Source organism: Brachycentrus maculatus, unplaced genomic scaffold, assembly GCF_059751285.1.
Source record: "Brachycentrus maculatus isolate JH-2025_06_01 unplaced genomic scaffold, ASM5975128v1 h1tg000337l, whole genome shotgun sequence".
Lineage (NCBI taxonomy): Eukaryota > Metazoa > Arthropoda > Insecta > Trichoptera > Brachycentridae > Brachycentrus > Brachycentrus maculatus.
The window spans coordinates 341,282-366,709 of NW_028281086.1; the positions used below are offsets into that span (position 1 = coordinate 341,282).

Below are 25,428 nucleotides of genomic sequence, written 5' to 3' on the forward strand. Positions count from 1 at the left end.
TAATCTGCTACCTGGGTGCTAGGCGATAGTCTGTTGACGTTATTTGAGATGTCTTGTCCAGATTGGCTAGTGTGTCGCTTGTAAAGGCATCCCCAGAAATCTAGAGTTTTTATGCGATCTCAATCTCAAGTTTAGTTTGAGCCATTTCACGTATTGGACTATTTTTCATACCGCTCGCACTGTTTTGTTTACTGTTTGGTGTGTTATTATTTGAATATATTAGCATTGTATAGGGAATGATACCTCGGAGGGGAAGACTATTTTTTATAGTTTACAATGCTTCTAAAATTGTGAAATACGGAATACTTAATTGAAAATTATGATTATAATTTATTTTTGATGATCAAATGTCATATATGATTTCTTTGAAAATTTCAATCGAAAGTATTATTTGGTTTAGAAATTGTGTCAATTTTAAGAAAGCGATATATTTTTGCGCCAATCGCGAAAAACACCCGCTATAGGCTAGAGTCTATTGTTCGAAGCGCCCGACTACAATGTGTTAATGTAATTTATTGCTAATGGCGTCGTATGTCAATCATATTTGACATTTCGCTCACTCCTTTCAAGAACGTCATAAATCAAAAAACTTGATTTTTCAGGAGAACGTTTTTAAAGTTTAAAAATATAATACAATGTATTAAAAATAAATATCAAGCCACTTATTGAACTTTTTTGAACTTTAAGAAAGCGATATATTTTTGCGCCAATCGCGAAAAACACCCGCTATAGGCTAGAGTCTATTGTTCGAAGCGCCCGACTACAATGTGTTAATGTAATTTATTGCTAATGGCGTCGTATGTCAATCATATTTGACATTTCGCTCACTCCTTTCAAGAACGTCATAAATCAAAAAACTTGATTTTTCAGGAGAACGTTTTTAAAGTTTAAAAATATAATACAATGTATTAAAAATAAATATCAAGCCACTTATTGAACTTTTTACTGTGCAACAGATCTTCTTAGATCTTAGGCATTCTAAGGACATGTCCATCTTCTCCTCTTCAGGACTGACACAGTATAAGGGGCTGTTGGGTTCTACTATAAGAAGTACATATTTTAAAACTTCATGATTTTTAAATTGAAGCTTTCATTAATGTTTTAGCCTTCGATCGCTTACTCGGTGAAAATAATAAGCAAGAACGACGCCTGTAGGACATTGAGTGTGAAAGTGTCTATTGACAATGGGGTGTCTTTTAATGGGAAGCTGCAGCCCTGGATACCTACTACTCCAGACTGTAAAGTGCCACTGTTACCTACCCCTGCCCCTAGCACATCCAATCAAGGTATTCCACAATTACTGTCTTAATTGGATTCACAATAATAATAATAAAACCCTTATCCGCACCCCAATGGTGAATAGGGCACTGTGTCATATAAACGCAGTGTTATCTTGATCGTTTACACATGAAGGAAAGGTGATCAGCCCTCCGCTTCAGGTACCAGTCCATGGTAATATTGAATAAATATTACAGTGAAAAAAATCACTTATATTTATTTTACCCCCCTTGGGAATCGAACCCGGGACCTCTAGAACGGTAGCCGAGCATGCTGACCATTACACTACGGAGGCGGACAAATTACTCAACAATTACTATGATCACTTAAACCAGCCTATGATGGTTGTAAGCCTCGTAAATGCCCAGACTTCCATATTCTTTTTCATCTATGTTGAACTGTCAAAAAAAAAACATAATTTTTGTTTAGATTTTTATTGACAAATATTTTATCTAATTAATTTAGTACTACCTTCAACTACTTAATTTCCCTTTCACGAGTCATGGTCAATTTGTGATCCACTAAATATTTAAGAGAAATTTCGAGGGCAATTGCCAGGAGACTTGGTGCGTTTCTGCATAACGACAATTGTATAAAATCAAAATGTGAAATAAAAAGATGCATTCTAGCAGTTTAAATATAATCATTCAAATTAAATATGCTAGTGGTACTTATGTCTATATTTAGGAATAATTTCTAAAAAATTATCACCTTTTACATTTGAGGCTTGCTTTTTTTTCCAGTGGTTAACGCAACGTCACCTAAAGTGGATAAAATTGTTTCCACTCCAAAAATCAGGTAACAAAATAATAAATTATTTCTTTAATATTATTGATATTTTTAATATTTATAGCATTTACTTTGTGGTTAGTAATTTTTCCTATTTTTTACAAAAATGTTAGTATAAAACCACTCACCAAGATTTTAGTCTATCGGTTTCAAGAAGTTCCCGTCTCTTCATCAGGACAATCACTACACCAGCATGCAAACAATACTACAAACCACTGTTCAAACACTACTACACAAAATATTAATCACATGCGTTTTTGGTCTGAAGACACATATGCCCTAAGGATTGCAGAAAAACTATGCATCTATGTTATTTTTTGTAAAAGGCAGTAATGCCGTAAATCAATAAATTCTGGAAATGTAAGGCTGAAGGGATAATTGAAAAAATGAAGAAGTAAGGTGGTAGGGACAAGTGGAGCGAATGGATAATGAGAGAATGACTAAGAAAGTATAAGACAGTCGAAAAAGACTTGGCACAATCAGATCAGTCGGATCCTAAAATCTGGTGGAGTCAAAAGTCTGCATACTCGGAGGGCATGTATGACTAGATTTTAGATGTGAAGGGTGTGGCGTTCTGTCCTTTCTGCCTACCCCTGCGGGGAAACGGCATGGTTCTTCCTTGAAAGGCATCTAGAGCAATACTAAAGAATTCATGGATTCTTCAGAAAGATAACATTGTTTGAAAGATATGGCCTAGGTGACGTTGTCAATGATAGTTGGACCTACAACCTGAGGACGGGGAGATCTATTTTAAGTTTGCCAGATTTGTAAACATAATGTGCAAAATAGGGTAGTTGACTATCTTCGGATTTGGTGGTGTTGTTTTTGGAAAATGTGAATAAGACAAAGAAATTAGCTATGTGACGGATCTTGATTGATGGATTTAAACTAAATATGCTATAAATCCTTGTACATAATAGGCAAAGAAAATTTTCTAAGGCAACTAACAAATATATTAATAAAAAAAAGTTCGCCAGATGTAAACCTTAATTTCCCATATTTTTTCATTAGAAAATTTGCCGCCGAAACCTGCAAAGTGAACGAGGAACTAAAGTTGTCTGTGATGATGACGGAAGCAAACGGCACGGTGTGCCTCACTCTGGACAAGGGCACGACCCCTCAGTACGAGTCCCTGTGCGAGGAGTTTGCGGCGGTGTGCGAGAAGCTGGCAGAGGCGCCCGGCAGGGCGGGCCTGATGGCCGTGCGGCTATGCAGCGACGGGCTGTGGTACCGCGCCGTAAGCCGCGCGCCGGGCTGGGCGCTGCCCGACGACGGGCGCTCTGTGCCCCTGGCGGAGGCGAACCGTGTTGTGGCGTGCCCGCTACCCTATGCCGACATCCCATTCTTTTGCTGCCTGCTGACGCATAATAACAAAGAATTCAATGTAAGATTTTTTTACATTCTTTGTGAAAAACACATACTTTGTATTGTTGGGTAATGTATCCAAAATTAAACGAGGTTTACTGGATTGAATTCTACATTAATTTATGTATATGTTAATACGTGACGCGTTTCGTCTTATTAAGACATTATCAAATACTCAATTGTGTAAAGTGATTTATCTGAAATATATTAAGTGCATTATCAAACAGCAAGTGTTTGATAATGTCCTAATAAGACGAAACGCGTCACGTATTAACATATACATAAATTAATGTAGAATTAAATCTAATAAACCTTGTTTAATTTTGGATATATTACCCAACAATTCAGTATGGAATTCTACCAACTGTCTGCAGTTACAATACATTTTTTTGTATTTTAAATCGCAAATTTTTTCTCACAGTGTGTAGAGCTTTATTTTAAATCAAATCTCTGCAACCTACGTTGTGTTTTAAATGAATCACACTTTTTCACATACTATGATTGATTTAAGTAAGCTTTTTATTTAGTAGAGAGATTTTGATACAAACGAGACTTTAAATGTATGCAAGATCCTTCTCGGATTATTATTATGTCGGGTGTAAGCCTTGTAAATATTCAGACTTCCGTATTCTTCTTCATCTATGTTGAAATGTTAAAATAGTCGAGAAACCCAGCCCACCTCACCCAAATTGTTATTAATAAATTTTTATTGTCTTTTTTTTCTTCAGGACTCGATACCCTACTGCGTAAAAATCAACAGCAAGAACGACTCGGAGAGAACATTAAGTGTCACAGTATCCAACAGTCAGGTATCCTTCATTGGGACACTGAAGCCCTGGATCCCCTCTACTATTGAGGATCAACCCAACATCTCACCTGGTCCGGTATTCAACGGTATGACCCATTTCCATCATTAATCTTCATTGGCATATTCTGTCCTGTAAACTCAACATGTCCGCTTCCGTGGTGTAATGGCTAGCATGTTTAGCATGCGTTCCAATGCTACTAAAAAAAAAAGGGAAGTTTATGGAAGCGCCTCGTGGGGACTTGAGGCGAGGCCGGAGCTAATCTTGCTCCCCGTTGCTACCGTGAGTAATGTTTAGCTACCGTGCCAGAGGTCCCTGGATCGATTCCCAGGGGGGGTGAAAATAATTATTAGTGATTTAATATTTATTTAATACTAGCGTGTACCCGGCATGCGTTGCAATTCCACTATTTAAAAAAAAAAGCAAGTTAATGGAAGCGCCTCGTGGGAAGCCTCTCGCCTCCCGATTGAATAAGTCAGACTTAAGGCGAGGCCGGAGCTAATCTTGCTCTCCATTGCTCATCTGTTTCAGATGAACGGGTTTGAGCAGTGCGCACTCGAACTCTTTCCAATCTTGTGTTTATTTAATATTACCCTAGACTGGTCCCTGAAGCGCAGGAATGATCACCTTGCCTTCATGTAAGTAAGATCAAGATAACACTATATCAATATGATGCGGTGTCCCATGCACCATTGGGTGCGGATAAGGGTTAGAAGAAGAAGAAACACAACATTGCGTATAGCCCTAAAATCCATAGTAGGTTAATATTTTTTTAACGAATTCATGTACAGTAAAACCTCGTTAATTCACATAACAATAATTGAAATTTTGCCTTAACACATTGTTGTCAGGCGGTTTTCCATCAACCCCGACCTTAATTATACTTACACAGTCTCCCGACCCTCAGTATACTAATCACAACTAACTGCAAACCCAGTTCCGATCTGTATAATGTTTTTTGGCGTCTCTCCTTGTACGAAAAGTAATAAAATAGAACGCTTTTAAGCGTCTTCCGCTCTGTACCTTATATTATATATGTAAATGATGCTTTTATGCGTTTCTCACGAACAATGTGTTAATTTAAAAATAAGGTTTCGCAAAATTTAAGCCCCGCAATAATCTTCTCATTCTAAAAATAGAAAAATAAAAAAACCTCTTAATTAACATAAGCTTGTCTTTTAACCCGTAAGCTGCGCATCGCATTTATTGTCATTTTTTATAGAAGTACCGTTGACTGCGCATCGCATGCATAGTCGGTTTTCAACTTTACGTACTTATATCAACACCTATGTATAATTTTTTGCACTTAAATTTGGTTTGAGGCATGGATGAATTAGTTCTCTTTGATTTAGTGTCATAAAATATCAAAATTACTTTAATTTAGTGTCAACTTTGTCATGAAGTGAATACTTCCGGTCGTCTCATGTTCGGCCCGTGCTCTCAGTATCGTATAGTCTGTTCAATCGGTTTATTTTAATACTTATTATATTTATTAACTGTGTGGAACGAGAAGGATATTATAATTAACTAACAAGTGATTGTGTAATACGGTGTTTTGTAATATTTTTGTGCTATTTTTTTTGTTTGCTTATTATCGTGCGATGCTTCGAATACTGGAAGCATTTTCATAACTTTCATCGTCATAAATATGTCTCTACCTAATTAAAATTTATACGGCAATGACGAAAATATCATGTTTTTGTAATAAACAACGATTCTGAAAGCAAAAATGGTGAAAGCTACCATTACCAAAACGCGAGAAAAGGAATAAAGTCACACAATTTTAATGTCCCACATGCAAAATGCATTTTTGTTCTGATCCCTGTTTTCAAGATTTTCACACAATTCCAAAATATTAATCATGTCCGTTTTTTAATATAAACTGTAATTTAAAATATTTTTCTAAATTTCATTTTAATTCACATTTATTTTTTAATTTAACGCATTCAAAAGAACTGCGCAACGAATAGACTGTACCGCAGCCGCGTCTTCTATACGGCAGCCAAATTTTCCGTTAATGTCAATATTTTTGTGTAAATACACTATAAAAACATAATATGTAATTAAAGTGAATTGTGTACTGTGAACATCTATAATGGATATCCGAACGACTTCCGAAAGTTTCACAACAAAAAATAGGCAAAAATATGTTTTTTTTGTCAAAAATATTGTAATGTAAAATAATTTAGCATGGGACGGAAAGTTTGACACTCGTAATTGAGCAGCTTAGAGGTTAACACCCACAGATGTCTCAAAATAACAATCATCCATGGCATTTCATGGTTTAAATTTACTTTTAACTTATTTCAGCTCCTCCATCAACAACCCGGACTGAGACATCGCCCAACGGCGTTCCAAGGTATGTTATATACTATTTCTGTAGATATTTATTTTTACCATAAACTCTACTTAAAAATGATATATTCACAGACTGAAATTATTATTTTTTGTTTTTAAATGCATAAATAATTTTTTAAACTTACAACTGTATATTTTATATTACATCACTTTCTATTGATATTTATAACATGAAGAACTGTGAATTCTTACAGTAGTCTATTTTTTTAATGCTTATTATTTTTTTATTATAATAATTAAGTTCATTTAATTACAACATTTTGAGTGTGTCCAAACACTTGTTCACAATTCTGGATTATCTCCAATTATAGGAGTTATTTTTCAAATAATTTTTGACATCTCATCAAAGATGAAGAAGAATATGGAAGTCTGGGCATTTACGGGGCTGACGACCATCTCATCGACCATGGTTTTCGTCTCTAGTGAAGTTCTAGTGATTCAAGAACAAGGTTTCTATTGGTTCATATATATATAGAACTTCCAAGAATTTGAGTATTGTGGTTGTCTATAATGGATAGAATTGGTGAATGTTACACGTGTCTAAAGTGATCACTTAAACCAGCCTATGACGGTCGTCAGCCCCGTAAATGCCCAGACTTCCATATTCTTCTTCATCTTTGATGAGATGTCAAAAAATAAGTTCGTTTAACATATTTTTCAGCTATTATTACAAGAGTTACAATATGAATTCCATCTAGATTTTGTTTTTATTCTTTGATTACATAAAAAAAAAATACTCAATTTATTATTTTGTTTATATATATGATATGATATGATATATATATATTTTTTAAATTGCTTTTTTTTTTTTAAGTGTTGTTTTGTGTTAGAGTGTGTAGAAAACTTTAGAAAGCAGTTTACATATAACAGCATGTGTTATGCTGATAAAATGGGAATATGGCATTTTTCAAATAGGGGGCATAATGCCAAATCTAGCACCCTGCCACTTGCTAAAAAGGGACAGGAATGTACAAGTTTGTAAATTGATGCCAACATATTGTTCCCCTCTCGCTTGTAAGCAAGTGCCTGGGCGCCTGTACCGAACAATCATCCTAGGAGATGCTGATTTGCAAAAACAAAAAAAAACCTTTTCTTACGGCCCTCCTTATTTTTTCATTTGTCATTTTCTTTTTAATTACAGTAACCCATCCTCTGCAAAAACTCACCCAAACAATATCACTCCGATGAAAATACAATCCGATGAAAAAATATCAAATAAAAATTTACAAAATGGAGCTAACGATGGGGATGTGAAAAATGTTACCAAGTATGCTATAACATCCATTACATAATCTCGACTCCATATAACCCACCATTTTGTAATGAATGACCTTTTAGAATTAAAATATATTTTGGTTTTTATGCTTTATTTATTAAACATTTCCATGTTAGTCCATTTCCCTCCTCTCTCCATATAGGGCTGGCTGGTCAGAAGCAGAAGTGAGGCTAATCCCATTTTAACATTAAACAAATTAATACACCAAGATAAAGATCAGTCACGGAAAAGTATGATGCGTCATATAAATTACTTCTCCAATGTTGGATATATTGTCTCCTACATATACTATCGTAAGCCATAACATCCAGTTTTACAGAAACGGAATTATATATAACATATTTTGCCTTAATCTCATGTATGTATTGATTCGGTAGTCGCTTTGTGGTAATATCTATCCATTTTTAATTTAAGTTCTACTTGGCAAATACCACTATTTCTTAAAATCCATTGTGACACATGTTTCGATGCATTCTGCATCATTTTCAAACACCATATGTGTCACAATAGATTTGAAGAAATAGTGGTATTCACCAAGTAAAACTCAAACCGAGATTAAAGTAATGAAAAGATTTTAAACTTAGTCCAAATTGACTCCATGTAAACGCCTCATGAACAGTCTACAAGTATTAAGTATTAAATGCTTATAAGCTATATGCACACTGTTACTGAGCATCTGAACTGGGTCTAAGTCTTCAATCCTGACAAAGTTGATAAATATACCTTGACTGTTACAAATACCCTCTCATTGACATGTCTGAATAAAACGAATAAAAATGAGTAAAACGAGATCTGCAAAAAATATGATCAGTTTATTTCTGCTGCTGACTGGCCGCATGGGTCGATTTGGTCGCGGTCATTCAGAAATCAATCGAAATTCATAAAAACTATGGAATAAAAAAGGCACATATACACAGTAACATCGCGAGGTGGCAAACAATGAAAATTATGTTTGCTTCACCTATTTAAACTGCTACATGATTACAAATCAGGCACGTGTCCAGAATTTAGTATGTAAAATGCCTTTCCAACCGAAGTGATATCTCATTAAACCATAGAATCTCTTTTATGATTTTCCTTCTGGATGCTTGGCAATCGGATTGGAAATTATCACCTTAAGGTAGATCAAGTTGTAATTTTTTTTCTTCTCTCCACCAACTTCTAAATTTTCATTAAATTCTTATTATTATAATTTTTTAATATTTCTGTTTTTATTATTTACACAAATATTTCAATTTCATACTGTTTCTGTGAGCCTAAGCGGCTCATTATTAGAAATAGGTATCAAATTGTGGCAGAGTGGGTTCGAACCGAGAAACTCTTGACCTAAGAGTACGCGACACTAACCACGGGACCACAACTCGACACTTATCTCTGTTCATTGTACTGCCCACTTTCTGTCGCATGTTAAATTTAAGCATTATTATTATTATGGACATAATAATTAAGGCTTTTAGGACGTAATATATACCAAACTTCTTGTCTTGTCGCTTTTTCTCATGCCTAAAACCGAGTGGAGCTTTTTGCTACCATCCACAGTTTCTTTACAGATTGTGTAGGACAATGATCTATCGGCTTAACCTAAAAATTTCAAGGTCCTTTGTAATGATTATGGCGATGATCATTTTGTCCAAGCAATTCAATTCAATTGAAGCCTGTATTGAAGTAAACTTGAAGTAAACTTTTTTCTGCACATAAATGCTAAGGCTACCAGATTAAAGAGAATCCCTTTAGGCATCTTTTGTCGTTTTCAATAAGCATCATTTCTATATATGTGGACACTGCTCAGGAGACATTAGTCCTCATATGCGGAATGTGGAATGTGTGGAGGGCTAACCTGTATGAATAATGTGATAACTTTACCAACATTTGTTATTTTCCCATTTTATTTGGAAAATGAAAATGTCTTAGTCTAAGGTTAACATACATTTTGGTGGGTTATATTTTGATTTCAGTATTGTCAATTTTGACAATTTTGGTATTAATAATAACAAAATAGACAATAAGTTCTATTGTTATTGTTCTTGTTATAGTAAAAATATAAAGAGTTAAACTATTTATATTATTCTAGTGGCAGAACTTAAAACCTCTGTCGCTGTGTCGTACTCCTAACGCCGAGTTTATATATACTAATCATGGACTTCATCCATTTGCCTCCGCAGTGCAATGTTCAGCACGCTCGACTATCGTTCTGGAGGTCCCGGGTTCCATTCCCAAGGGGGGGTCAAATAAATATAAGTGATTTTTTCACACTAATATTTATTCAATATTACCCTGGAGCGGAAGGTTCGATCGCCTTTCCTTCGTGTGTTAACATTCAAGATAACACTGCGTTTATATGATGTAGTGCCCTATGTACCATTGGGGTGCGGATAAGGGTTTGAAGAAGAAGAATGATGAATTTCATACTGTAAACGGGGAACTAACATGTGTAGGAACTTTTACATACTATGTGTGTGTAACATTGACAACTTAATATGTATAATGCCGGATTATATACTATAAGTTCTTCTGCAAAAGAAATTGATAAAAAAAAAAAAAAAATTCAAAAATAAAATAAATTAATTTCATTGATTGATTTGGCAGTAACTTTGTGGTAATATTGATAGAATTAAGAAATAGTGATATTTACCAAGTGAAATTAAAATTTTAATACAAATATCTTAAATACGACATTCCGAGTGAAAACAGTATATTCTTCATAATATTTTGAGTTTACATTGACTGCAGGGTGATCTGATTCAAATACACAGTTTAGATGGTACACTCTGTTCACAGTTATTTTAACTTTTTTTAATTTTATTTAATAAATTAAAGTATAAATAATTTTTTTAAAATTAAGTAAAATATCTGTGTAGCGCAGAAGTAACGTAACCATTAAAAGGTCAAGCTTTTTTAAAAATGTTTAGTCTTGTGGCATGAACTATTCAGGACCAATTAAAATAATTGCAATGTTTATCAATTTTAAGGACAACATTTTTGTGAGACATCTTACTTGTGCACTGATTGCCTCAATTCTGTAGTAATGTTTCCAAATATGTTATAAAGATGGCGATAGTGAATCTACAAAATAAGTGAAACGATTTTTGTCTTTTTTTAAATAAAATTAAGTATTTTAAATAATCGCCTGAATTATCTACATATATTCCTTACAATTAACTTGGGAGTGATATAATATAATACAAGTAGAATATTATTTTCATAAATATAACAAGATTATACATATATGTATATATAAGTATTTTGAGAAGTACTTGCTTGCATCATGTGGTATTTTTTTTTGGTTTTATTTTTACTTAACTAACTTCATAGTTGTGATACTACTTAACAAAATAAAACTAGAGCTTTGTTTTTATCCACTTTTATTTTTGGTACTTTTCTCCAACCTATTTCGACAAGAACCTTCTCCTCTTCAGGGATGGATATGCGCATGTCCATCCCTGAAGATGACAAGATTCATGTCAAAACCGGTTGAATGAAGTATCAAAAATAAAAGTGGTTAAATACAAAGCTCTAGTTTTATTTTATAAAGTTTTATAAAATGTGCCACAAAGTATCTGCAAGAAACTAAATGTGTATTTTTCCTTTAGGAAATTCATGGCGGAACTGTGTGCTGTAGGCGAAGAAATGAGATTGAACATCTGTAGAGGTTACATTTGCTTCACAGTCAGCGAGAGAAATCGCAGCGTGTACGAACAACTCTGCAAGGAGTTCGCCATCGTTTGCGGCAAAATAATCTCCGATGCCCAAACTAACCACGTTGAACGGTCTAGCGGCTTGGTGGCGGCTCTGTTGAAACAGGACGGTATGTGGTATCGCGCGGTCGCAATCGGGAATGACTTTTGGGCATTGATAGATGACGGCAGGACGGTGACGGGAAAAGACATCAAATCCACCATTATCTGCCCGAAACCCTTCTCCGAAATACCTTTCTTCTGCTGCAAGATATTTTCTGACCCCAAAAAACTAAAGGTAATTTTACCTTAACACTTTATTTAACAATTTTTTTTACTAATAGCAAAAAAAACTTGTTATAACTTCAATATATTATACGGATTTACCATTAACTGAACCATGATGACTTGAATCAGTCGATAAATGAAGGTTCTATGTACATTATAATTTATTTTTTTCAGACACAAATGGCTTATAACTTTAAAGTTGTATCCAAATCTCAAGAAAACAGAAAAGTTAAAGTTCAAATCGATGTAAATGGTCAACTTATATCGGGAACAATGGCCCCATGGATCGCTTTCATAAAGGTTACTCCAAAATTACATGCAGTATCGGAATCAATCCATGCAGTGTCGGAACCAACACATATAGTATCGGAACCGAGACATGCAGTCTCTAAACCGATACATGCAGTCTCAGAACCGATACGTGCAGTCTCAGAACCGATACGTGCAGTCTCAGAACCGATACGTGCAGTCTCAGAACCGATACATGCAGTCTCAGAACCGATACATGTAGTCTCAGAACCGACACATGCAGTCTCAGAACCAATACATGCAGTCTCAAAACCGATACATGCAGTCTCAGAACCAATCCTAATGAAATGTGAGTTCTTTTTCCTTATGATGATTATTTTACAGCCCCCTACAGAGCAGTGGCGTGCACGTTTTTAATAAGGGTACGCAGTAGTATTGTGTAAGGAAAAGGCACAGTAGGCACTGGTCGTGTTTCTATATGAAACGCGAGTAATCCAGAGTAGGCACAGCTTTTCGGCCTATATAGAATGCAAGCCTCTGCTACTGAGTACTGGTTGTCTTGTTTTTTTCAATGTGAAATCCCTCTTTGTTTTATTTTATAAGTAATAATAGCAATCCCTTTTTGGCACTTTTCGCACCTTTTCGATTTATTGAGTGAGAGAATCGATTGATTAGTGATTGAGTCAACTCAATACATAATTGGATAACTTTTCCAGTACCCAAATATTTTCCAAATATATACCAAGATTTCAGATGTAATATATATGTACCAGCTGCCATCTTTTATCCCTGATGCAATTCGGGAAGTAATTATACTACTACTACTACTACTACCATCACGCCGTTTCTCCGCAGGGGTAGGCAGAGAGGATGGAACGCCACACTCTTCTGTCCTGACATACACTCCTAGCCTCCTTCACATCCATACATCTAGTCATACATGCCCTCCGATTACGCAGACTTTTGACACCGCCAGATTTTAGGTTCTGATTGATCTGATCGTGCCAAGTCTTTTTCGGTCGTCCACGTTCTGTTTTCCCTCTCACATTCGCCACATATATTTTCTTAGTCATTCTCTCGCTATCCATTCGCTCCACATGTCCATACCACCGCAAAGAGCTCTTTCTAATCTTTTCAATTATTCCTCGTTCTGATAGATGTATGGATGTGAAGGAGGCGAGGAGTGTATGTCAGGACAGAAGAGTGTGGCGTTCCATCCTCTCTGCCTACCCCTGCGGGGAAACGGCGTGATGGTAGTAGTAGTAGTAGTAGTAGTAAAAACATTAGATAATTCCATCTTTTCTGACTTTGAAATGAGGCCAGCGCAGAAGGTAAAAATACCCTAACCGTCTTTAAGCATCAATCGACCAAACGGTTAGAAATACTTTTCCCGTCTGAAGTGTGTTAATATTCTTGAAATAAAAATATTAAATAAATTTTGCAGCTACAGTTTCGACTGAAGAAAAATGGAGGAAGGACATCATCATGTATAACGACATGACTGAGTAAGCATTTAAAAAATAATTTACCTAAAATAATGCACTAGACTCTTTAATCATTAATTAAAGTGTGCGGTAGACATCTAGACATGTTGAATTCTAACTGACTAACCGCTTCACTGCAGGGGTAGGCAAAGAGAATAAAATGCCACACCGCTCTAGTCTTTGCAAACATCCCTCACCTCTTCCACAATCATGCATCTCCTCATACATATTTTTCTTCTAACCATTATCTGCACCCAATGGTGTATAGGGCACTGCATCCTATTGCCGTAGTGTTACCTTGATCAAGGCCTTACGTACATGAAGGCAAGGTGATCCTTCCGCTTCCGTGGTGTAATTTTAACGTGTTTAGCTACCGTGCTGGAGGTCCCGGGTTCGATTCCCAGGGGGGGGAGTGAAAATAAATATAAGTGATTTTTTTTTTTAATAAAAGAAATATTTGTGTTTTTATTATTTACACAAATATTTCAATTTCATACTATTTCTGTGAGCCTAAGCGGCTCATTATTAGAAATAGGTATCAAATTGTGGTAGAGTGGGTTCGAACCGAGAAACTCTGACTTAAGAGTCCGCGACGCTAACCACGGGACCACAACCCGACACACTGTTTTTATACTATATATTTATTTAATATTACACTGGACTGGTCCCTGACCTCTTATATACCCTCTGATTATTCCGACTCCTGACCTGACCACTTTCAAACATTTGAAATACATGTTAAAGCCAAGTTTTCCTCAGTCTTCCTCTGCTCCTATCTCCAACTACATTCGCCTCAAATATTTATCTTTCCTTACTCATTTGTTCCACATGTCTAAACCATCTCATGTTGAATTATTTATTTTTGTATTTCTCCCTTAGTTTAAACTTTTGCAAAAATTTATGGTTGTTATTCTTACCTTGCCCAGAGCAGCCGTGTACTAAACTTTGAGAATAGGTGTCTGCGGAGAATTTTAGGCGTGCCGTGGTTTTAAACTTTGCGAGGAATGAAGAGATAGAGAAGCGTAGGACGCAGCAAATCTTGGTCACAACTGTCGTCAAGAAAAGGCGAATCAGTTGGCTTGGCCATGTACTCAGCATGCCTCCTGAGAGCCTTAACAAGCTTGCCTCTTTTATAAGGCATCAGGTTCGCGCCGCCCAGGACGACCACTGCTGGCAATTTGTCGGCAGTTCTCGTCAGAACTTCGGGACGCGGATCTGACTTGGGAGGGTGCAAGGGGGCTGGCAGCCGAGAGAAAAGCCTGGAGACAGTTTGTGGACTCCATATGCTCCACCTAGGGAGCGGATATGGTTTAATAATATCCTTACCTTACTCTTTTTTCCTACCACCTAAGGTGGCGATGGTCAAAAATTTACTGAATATTTCATTCAAACTTAATTTGCAGATTGTAATACGATATCTTTTTTTAGATTGGTCATCACTAAGGGAATGATTTTGATACTTGCAAAGTTTTTTGACTTCTGCAATGTGTATTTTCGGCCGGGTGATGAAGAAAGTAATAATAAGTATCTTTTGCACCTTGACAACTTGGCAACCATTGGTTATGGAGGTAAACACATACATATTCCACTATTCCCCATAGTAAAAGAAAAAATAAAAGAAGAAGGTCCATGACCTGTTATATAACTTTGGGTTCGATTACCAGAGTGGGGTCAAATAAATATAAGTGATAATTCATTCTAATACTTATGCAATATTACCCTGGACTGGTACCTGAAGCTGAGAGCTAATCACCTTTCCTACATGTGTTAACGATCAAGATCACACTGCGTTTATATTATGCAGTGTCCTATGCACCATCGGGTGCGAATGAGGGTTTGAAGATGAAGAATTTATGTAGCGCCGTTTTTATGAGAAATCACCCCAACATTGCTTTACAATTTACAGTAATGACATATTAAATTACTACAAGTATATTTAATTCATTCAAACCCTTGTCGTTATTTTTAACACGTTTTCAGGTTCTCTTCAATTAGACGATTTCTCAGTTTGCTTTTGATTAGGTTCATGCTTTAAAAAGATTGTTCGCATGAATATGTACAGTCAATGAACCTTCTTGCGGATATTTTAAATGAATAATAAATAACCTTATTGTGCAATTAAAAGGTCAGAGAGCCGCACGCGCCTCTGAAGCTACACTTTGCTGACCTATCATACAGATTGTTCATGTTTTATTTTAATTAAATCTGCATGTTTTTTGTAGCTAACCCTCTGGACCGAAGTCCCATACCTGACGAAGTTCTCCTGTGCAAGTTTAAAGACCAATATTATAGAGCCAGAGTAATCCAATATGATCCTCTTAACTGCACTTGTATTGTTTTTATCTTTGACCTTTGTAAGTACTGTTTTTATCTTAAACATCTCACCTCTTTTTTTCCAGTGTGTTGTCTGTCACCAGTAAGCATTTTATGATAGTCTAAAACAGCTTACATATCGCTCACTCCTTTCAAGAACGTCATAAATCAATATTTGTCAATTTTCAGTTGTGTATGTTTTCGGAATGCCCAAAAAATGTACTATATCCCAGCAAAAGAGGCACATTTTTAACTTAACATTTACCCGCTACAGGGCAGAAAGTGTTGTTTTTGCATTTTGAAGAAAATGTATTGTTTAATTATTTTTTTAAATATAATAAATATTTTTCAAATGGAGAAAAAACCTTCAGGTTTTACCTAAAAAGATCTGTTGCACAGTAAAAAGTTCAATAAGTGGCTTGATATTTAATTTTAATAAATTGTATTTTTAAACTTTAAAAACGTTCTCCTGAAAAATCGAGTTTTTTTATTTATGACGTTCTTGAAAGGAGTGAGCGATAAATGCATTATTTACAGACAACAGAGTTTAAAAAATGTTTTCCCTAAATTAAAATGCTTTCATTGATTGATTCGCCAATCACTTTGTGGTAATATCTATCCATTTTTAATTTGAATTTTACTTGGTAAATACCAATATTTCTTAAAATCTATTGTGACACATGTTTCGATGCATCCTGCATCATTTTTAACACCCTATATGAAGCTAAGTCTTAAATTTAAATCCTTGTGTCCTTTGTATCCTTGGAACGTTGAAGGATGAAGAAATGGTATGAGCTGGTTTTTTTTTATCAGTGGTAACTTGGACGATGGATTTTAATAAAAAATGTTATTTACCGAGAAAAATTTCAATTGTTTCTTTACTAAATTCAATATTTAATTTTTTATAGAAATACTTCTTGGTACCCGCCAAATCACGTTGTATGCATGTCACAATATTTATTTATCGATCTTTAATCATGTGAAAATTTTAACTAATAAAAATCACTCCCTTAACCGGATCCACGCGGCTCGCATAACCGTATGTGTTTTCACAAAATATTCCCCGTACGCGGCTGACATAACCGTTTGTGTTTTTACTTTGCTCCAAGTTTCGAACCTCAGTTAAACTTGGAGGTATTTTTTCATGGTGTGGAACTTTGGATAAAATAATACGCCAATCCTTGGCCTTATGACATCTGTTGAAATATCTGACTAATAATTTGTAACATCACAAGGATAAATAAAGAACAGATCCCTGATTTTTCTTGGTAATTAGTCCGCGCCATAATCATGCCCTATATCTGTCTCACTCTCAACGCTACGCATTGCCAGTGGGTAAGAGTGACACACGATGCATGCTTTGATTTATTTATGTTACGATCTTATTTGCTTATATTACGATATATTTGAAGAATAATGTGACACGAGTGTATTATAGAGTACCAAAAAGGCACAATGAATCCCATTGAACGTTTTTGTTTAGGAAAATAAATTGTTTCTTAACTAAATACATGATAAAAGTAATCATTTAAAAAACGGCGAAATACTGCCGCGCACGGGCGTCTCTCAGGAACAAAGTGAACGCGGTTAAAAGGTTAATAGAGTTCAGTTTGCAAAAACTTTTTCTCTGAGTGGTTAAATTATATTAACCCTTACTGGTCCAATGTCGAATCTTATTCGACATCGATTTTTTCTTCTTAGGTCCCATGTCGGATGTTAATTGACATTTTTTTCATCATTAGTATTATTTATTTGAATTCCAAGCTTACATTTCTGCTACTCGTATCTATTACAAAAATAAGTGGAGCAGAGGACAAGATTTTTTCCAACTGGAATGTAATTGTCTACCTAGATTTTTTTTTTAAATTTTGGGGGACCGGAAAGGGTTAAGATAAGTGCATACTTGAAATGAAAAATAAACTCATATTTTGCACCTTTTTTCTTAAGAAAAAAGCCTTGGTTTAAACACAAGATGTGATTCATTGCAGGTAAGAGGGCACAAGTGGAAGTGTCCAGCCTCCGTCCCTCTCCCACCTGGGTAGGGAAGGTGCCCCCTCCTCTGAGCGTCTCGCTCGCTCAACTCGCCTCCACTCGGCACAATGAACTCTGCCTTAAATACATTAGGACGCTTATAGAAAAGAAGGCAGTCTTCAAATGCGTAAGTCTATTATCATGTCAATGGATCTTTGTCAGACGGGAGGAATATATAAATTAATATACTATAACAACCTATAAAGGATTGTATTTGATTAGTTTTGTGTTTATAACAGCTGATATAATTAATATTTTCATTCATCATTTTCTATTGGAAAATTCGCCTTCAAAAAAACGTTATTTTCGTAAGTCGGCAATGAATGACGTCACAGAAACGATGGAGTTATTGTTATGTTGGTGTCATTGCTAAATTATTGGCGGCCCTATTTGTTGATGTTTTTTTACAGAATAATAAAATAAAATTAAACCCTTATCCGCACCCAATGGTGCATAGGGCACTGCGTCATATAAACGCAGTGTTATTTTGATCGTTTACACATGAAGGAAAGGTGATCTGCCCTCCGCTTCAGGTACCAGTCCAGGGTAATATTAAATAAATATTACAGTGAAAAAATCACTTATATTTATTTTATCCCCCTTGGGAATCGAACCCGGGACCTCCAGAACGGTAGCCGAGCGTGCTGACCATTACACTAGGGAGGCTGATTTTTACAGAATACTAGAATTTAACAGGATGCATCTCACTATAGATTTTTTTTACAGAAAAGTATCGATACCGATGGCATACTTTTAATAGTAGAGCAAAGTATGCAGGATTTCAATAAGACACTCCTTGATCTCGCGATACCACAATGGAAGAAATTGCAGCAATCTGGAAAAAGCATTCTTGGTAAGTTGACTTGATAATTTCATTATTTTATCCGGCAGTCACTTTGTGGTAATATATAATTCATTTTCAAAATCAAATTTTACAAATTTTAATTTAAAAAAATTGTTTCTGTTTAAACAATCCCTTTACTTCGTCCAAGAAATATGTAGCATAGTACTGACATAAAATTGATAAACGTTATAAAATCATATTCTCAATATTATTAATATTTAATGCATTTGCTTTGTGGTTAGTCAGTTTTACTTATTTATATTTTTACAAAAATGTTAATAATATTAGTATATAACCACTCACCGAGATTTTTATGTCTACCAGTTTCGAGACGTACCCGTCTCTTCGTCAGGACAATCACTACCACAGCATGCAAACAATACCACCCGTCACCACCATAGCACCATTTACACACTTAAAACTACATAAAATGTTTAACACATGCGATTTTTGGTCGACCTGAAGACCAACATGCACAAAAGGTTTCAGCACAAACATGCGTTACGTTATTTGGTTGTTAATTAAATTAAAATTCCTTTAATTAACAACCAAATAAATTTTACTTATAGTCCATTATTTGATTCAATATGATAGTGTTCATAATTCCAGTCCGGTATCTATTTTCAGGTTTACCTATTCTAAGGGTACATGACATGAAGCACCAACCGCTAAGAAAGGGGCAACCACTGAAAATCAGCGACACAAATATGCTCGTAATCGGTGTTGTCTCATGCATCAATGAAAATGATTTCACCAGCAAAAAATTTAAATGTCTCACTGAACAGGTACGTCCTAATAAAATATTATATTTGCAACATTTTGAGTGTGTCCAATCTCCTTTTATGTCTTACTCCTCATTACTGAGGGTTGTGACGCTTGTGGTAGCAATGAAGCAAAGCTTCTCCTCTTATCTCTTAACTTGATCGGTCCATTGTGAGGGGGATTTTTCTCTCCCTCTCTTCACTTCCAGGCTTCCAATCATAACCGGTCGTTCCAGGCTATCCTCATCGCCACGCGCTCCGTGTCCAAAGAACTAGAGAATCCGTCGTGTACAGTATCAACTGACAATTGGGTTCGGTCTGGCTGTCTATAGGATTCAAATCATGCGCCTCCAACACCACAAATGTTAACTACTGTATCTCTTAACAAAATTTGTTTTTTTCCCTTAGTTTTATTTTTTTTATTTTTTGACATCTCAACACAGATGAAGAAGAATATGGAAGTCTGGGTATTTACAGGGCTTATGACCTATCATAGGCTGGTTAACCGATCACTTTACACACGTGTAAGATTCACCAATTCTACCCATTATTGACAACCACACCACTCAAATTCTTGGAAGTTATATATATGTGAACCAATTTGGAAACCTTGTTCTTGAACTATTACTTCTTTGAAACGTTGTTGTCACTAGAACTTGACTAGAGACCTCTATTGGTGAGATGAAAAAAAGCTATTTATTGAGCAGAAACTCTTTTATTAGTGGGCTGGTTAACTGATCACTTTATACACGTGCAGCATTCACCGTTCTACTAACGATTGACATCCGCACTACTCAAATTTTCGGAACTCCTAGATATATGATCAATCTTATGACACAGTACATACGAGTTTACAACATCTATGTCGGGTTGAAAAAGCTTTTTATTTAGCAGAGACCGTTTTATTTGTATGCGAGATCCCTGGATTATTTTTTACATATTGGGAAAAGTATTTGGACACAATCAAAATGCTGTGTCTTGAAAAAATAAAAATAACTGGTCGAATTACAAGCTACATAAAAAATTTAAAATCATGTTTCCTTTTTACAGATTGAAGAGTATTGCAAAAGCATTTCTGATCCATACCTGCCAAGGGAGGAGGAATTGTGCATCTTTAAGTATAAAGGTAAACATTACCAATGAATGGTAAACATTACCTTTTTTATACTCCATTATTGGAAAGCTGTTGTATCATTGAAGGTGAATGATGTGTCTTTCATTGTCATTCCTACCATTCCCGAGTCATCAATAATATTACTGCAGATTTGTGTTTGTTTGTTTGTGGATTATTACTTGACGAGAAGATTTTAACAAGTTATAATTTTATTTTTAATTTTATAATTAAAATGTAACTTAAGTTTAAAATGTTTTAAAATCACTAAATATTTTATTATAACTTAATTATAATGTGTTTAGACATTTTAATAAAGCTCTACTAAAATATTTATATTGATTTTAAAACAAAGTAACATTTTAATTATAAAATGGAAAATCACAAGGTTAGTGCTTCAAATATAAATTATTTTTATTTTATTTGTATAATTTATGATAGATGTTCGAATGGTGATAAAGAATGAATGCATGGCTGAGATAAGTATTATCTATAAAAGTAAGAAAGGTGTGTTGAGACGGTTTGGGCATGTGAATGGAATAAATGAAGAAAGGATAGTTGAGGCAAATGTGGTTGGTAATACAAGAAGAGAAAGATCGAGGAAAACTTGGCATGATCAAGTGTTTTAAATACTTGAAGTGGTCAGGTCCTTCGAAAGCATTAAAACTCATTAGATTTTCTTAAAATGGTCTTGAAAATATTTCACTGTCGAAAAATTCCTATTATTTTTTGACATCTCATCAAAGATGAAGAAGAATATGGAAGTCTGGGCATTTACAGGGCTGACGACCGTCATAGGCTGGTTTAAATTATCACTTTACACATGTGTAACATTCACCAATTCTACCCATTATTGACAACCACACTACTTAAATTCTTGGAAGTTCTATATATATATAAACCAATTTTGAAACATTGTTCTTGAATCACTATAACTTCACTAAAGACATCTATTGGTGAGATGAAAAGAAGCTTTTTATTGGGCAGAAACTCTTATATTAGTATGTGAGTTCCAAGTATTTGGACACACTCAAAATGTAAAAATTCCTATTTACATTATCCCATTGAAACGTCTCGATGGACTGGACTCTAGATTGTCGTTGTGTAAATACCACATTATTGCTTTAAATTTTCGTAGTTATAGCACCTGTTTTCATCCAATTCAATAAACATTTTTCAAAATGTCAATAATAGATTTTTTCAACTTCCCAGATGGAAAGTGGCATCGCGGTTATGTGACGGAGGTTGTAAAAGACTTGGTTAATATTCGGTCCTTTGACTATGGTAACATGAGCAATGACGTGAATTTCTCTCGGATCAGAAAAATGTTGCCTGAATTATTGGATCCTCTCCCAGCCTTGTCTTCGTTGTGCACTGTTAAAGGTATAATATATTTATTTATTTTTTCATAAATAAACCACACTTATGTCCATCAACTATGTCTGTAACATCAGGATAGCTCATAATCAGAAGACCAATGTGCCAGTATAAGATTATGTGCGAAGCATGAAGGGCAAGAAGCGATCTATATAATTATATATTTAGATCAATTGTCCTACTTATTTTACAGTTATTGCCATGGACCCAAAAGTAAAATTTTGTATCGCTTAGTTTTTATTTCAACAATGTTTTCTCCAAAACCTGTTGGGACAATCAATACCCAGATAAACTATTCAATTTAGAATTATTTTTTTTAAACCCTTATCCGCACCCAATGGTGCATAGGGCACTGCGTCATATAAACGCAGTGTTATCTTGATCGTTTACACATGAAGGAAAGGTGATCAGCCTTCCGCTTCAGGTACCAGTCCAGGGTAATATTGAATAAATATTACAGTGAAAAAATCACTTATATTTATTTTACCCCCCTTGGGAATCGAACCCGGGACCTCCAGAACGGTAGCCGAGCGTGCTGACCATTACACTACGGAGGCGGACAATTTAGAATAGTCAATTTATATACGAATAGTTACCATCTGGAGTAAAAAAAAAAAAAAACCTAATGTTTTGTTTGCGGGAAACGCTTAAAAGCGTCTTTTGCATACTGTTGGTAGAAAGCGGAATGATGATGATCATGAGCATTCTATATGTTTACTTTTGGAAGAGCATGAGAGAGGGGAAAAAACATTGTGCTGATCGGAATTGGGTTTGTGGTTACTTGTGATTAGTATACTGAGGGTCGAGTGGTAGACTGAGTATAATTAGGGTCGAATTTGATGAAATAACTGCTTGATAACAATGTGTTAAAATTAATTGCGTAAATAATTCATTTGCGCAATATATCGCTGACTCCTTTCAAGAACGTCATAAATCAAAAATTGTCAATTTTCAGTTGTGCATGTTTTCGAATTGCCCAGAAAATGTACTATATCCCAGCAAAAGAGGCATATTTTTAACTTAATATTTACACGCTACAGGGCAGAAAATGTTGTTTTCGCATTTTCAAGAAAAGGTATAGTTTAATTATTTTTTTTAATATACTAAATATTTTTCAAATGAAGAAAAAACCGTCAGGTTTTACCTAAAACGATCTGTTGCACAGTTAAAAGTTCAATAAGTGGCTTGATATTTATTTTTAATACATTGTGTTATATTTTTAAACTTTAAAAACGTTCTCCTGAAAAATCAAGTTTTTTGATTTATGACGTTCTTGAAAGGAGTGAGGGATATGTGAATTTGGCTTTATTTGTTGTTAATAATTATTACTCACTTGTTAATGATTTAAATTTTCAGACTTCCCCGAGCAACCATCTCCAGAGTTAGTCAAGAGAGCGGCAGAATTTCTCGCCACGAAACCCACTGTGATTCCGAATTTTCTGAAACAAAACTCTGAAGACGTTTATGAAATTGGTATTCCCGACTTGATTAACTGTCTCAAGAATGAATGCCTGTTATAAGTTTTTTTTGTTTGTTTTATGTATTGACAGGTCAATATTAAATTTGGCTGTGACCGAGATACAGGATATTGAGGTCAATTAATTTTTAACTACTAAATCTTAAAATGTAATGACAGATATTAACACGTTGACTGCCAATTACCAGATAACTCGGAGATTGCATGTTTGCTAGGACGCCGACTAGGAGTTATCTCGTACTGTGTTTACTCACCATATTCGTGTAGCTGTGGTAAAATTCATAGTATATCAGTGCTAATATGGATAGATGGCTTCTGGGAAGAGGATAAAACGCTGGCTTATATCAACATAAAATTTATTAATAAATGAACAGAAAATATAATTATTTAAAATCAAGAAGTAAAAGAAGATTTTTATTGTAAATGAAATTGGCTTTTTAGACCGGAATTCTGAAAAGTGCCGTGGCAGTCGACGTGTTAACTTATCGGAGAGTATTGACAAACCTCATTTTCCAACCAATAAGAGTATGGACGAACCTTATTATCAAAGCAGTAAGAAAATGCTTGACAATGTTGCATTCACATTTATAATTCAAGGCCTGTATTTAAAACAGAACTTGTAATAATGTATGCGGACTTCTTTGCATAGTTTTTCTATAATAGATTACACATATTGTAAAAAAACGACCGTAACTCAATACCATTTTATCACTTTTGGACTATGATTATTGTGGAAAATGTTAACAATTTATGTTTTAAAAAGTTTAGTTAGCAAGAACTCACTTGCATTTTATATACTTAGTAATTTTTATGGTAATATACATAAGTATTGATGACTTCTTACCATAAAATAGTTTTAATAATGGTTACTTAGATGTAAGCACCGGTTATGTCTCATGACATGCCACGGATACTCAATTGTCATACTTGATGGATATTTTATGATTGAGAGGGTTCCCTCTAATATCTTTGATATCTATTCATCAACTATTACTGATACATAATTGAAGAAAGGTCGCATAATGTACTTAATTCGTTCGTCCAGGAGCAAGTTCATTTTGCTAAAAGTTCATTATGTGAAACATGTTTGATATGAGACGAAGTTTCCCTTTGAGCTGCATTATGTTGCCAGACTAGAAGCGCTCGGAGCTCTTCAGTTGTCGGCTCTTCTTGATGTTCTTCAATAAGCTCCTCTATCTCCAATTCCAACTTTGGGGTCATGGATTATTTATTTATCGAATGGTTATATAATATCACATCGCATCGATATTCTAAATACAAATAGCACAAAAAAAGTGTTTGTCAAAATTTTAAAGTAATATTTTAAGTATTCGGTCGCTGATTCGTTCGAGAGCAGGAAATCCTCCAGGTTCCCTTCATACGGTCTTGAGACTGAATTCTGACACGACTTGGCTCACGGTCTGCGTCTCTGCACCTCGGAGAATCCAACCACTCGCACTTAAAGAAGTTGGCACATCTCCCGTGGCCTGTCCGGATTCAGTTCAGTTTGGTTCAAACTCTGCTTGGGAGATCAATACCGGGTGGTCTCTCCGTGATGCTGGGCAGGGAATTAGGCTCCAAGTCTCCTCTCGTCTGGACTTCCGAACCTCTTAGACACTGAAACTGTTGGTTTTTTCCTTGTCTTAGTGGAGGTCTTCTTGATTTAAGTCTTATGGCAGTTAGGTGGTAGTTGAGGTTTGGCCCGATTGGTGGCGTAAGTTCCTGGTCACCTTTGTGTGTGAGGGGGGAAATCAAAAGACAAAAGTTGGAATGGCGCCACAATTTAGTGTATGTGATTTATGCGTTAGGATATAATCATAAAGTAACTGACCTCTATGTTTGGTGTCCGTGCTGCCCCAGGTAGTATCATGGAATTACTGTCACAGCCCAGGATCAACTGAGCTCCCTGGTCTACTCAGTAGTCCACTACCGGAGCAAATTGCAATG

The 25,428-nt window shown here is 35.2% G+C and overlaps 1 protein-coding gene across 1 annotated transcript in view; it reads left to right on the forward strand.

The window, feature by feature from the left end:
* Positions 1–23,859, forward strand: part of vret (vreteno) — a 41,687-nt gene extending 17,828 nt beyond the window's left edge. Inside the window, exons 11-27 of the mRNA XM_088269086.1 lie at positions 1,106–1,286; positions 2,022–2,076; positions 3,079–3,451; positions 4,161–4,326; positions 6,549–6,597; positions 7,738–7,863; positions 11,463–11,844; positions 12,009–12,432; positions 13,528–13,588; positions 14,996–15,135; positions 15,790–15,921; positions 17,869–18,038; positions 18,638–18,764; positions 19,383–19,540; positions 20,567–20,642; positions 21,840–22,010; positions 23,361–23,859. Of these exons, the coding sequence (XP_088125212.1) occupies positions 1,106–1,286; positions 2,022–2,076; positions 3,079–3,451; positions 4,161–4,326; positions 6,549–6,597; positions 7,738–7,863; positions 11,463–11,844; positions 12,009–12,432; positions 13,528–13,588; positions 14,996–15,135; positions 15,790–15,921; positions 17,869–18,038; positions 18,638–18,764; positions 19,383–19,540; positions 20,567–20,642; positions 21,840–22,010; positions 23,361–23,524 (2,955 nt within the window). The 3' untranslated portion in view covers positions 23,525–23,859. The remainder of the gene's footprint in view (positions 1–1,105; positions 1,287–2,021; positions 2,077–3,078; positions 3,452–4,160; positions 4,327–6,548; positions 6,598–7,737; positions 7,864–11,462; positions 11,845–12,008; positions 12,433–13,527; positions 13,589–14,995; positions 15,136–15,789; positions 15,922–17,868; positions 18,039–18,637; positions 18,765–19,382; positions 19,541–20,566; positions 20,643–21,839; positions 22,011–23,360) is intronic.
* The last annotated feature ends 1,569 nt before the right edge of the window (positions 23,860–25,428 follow it).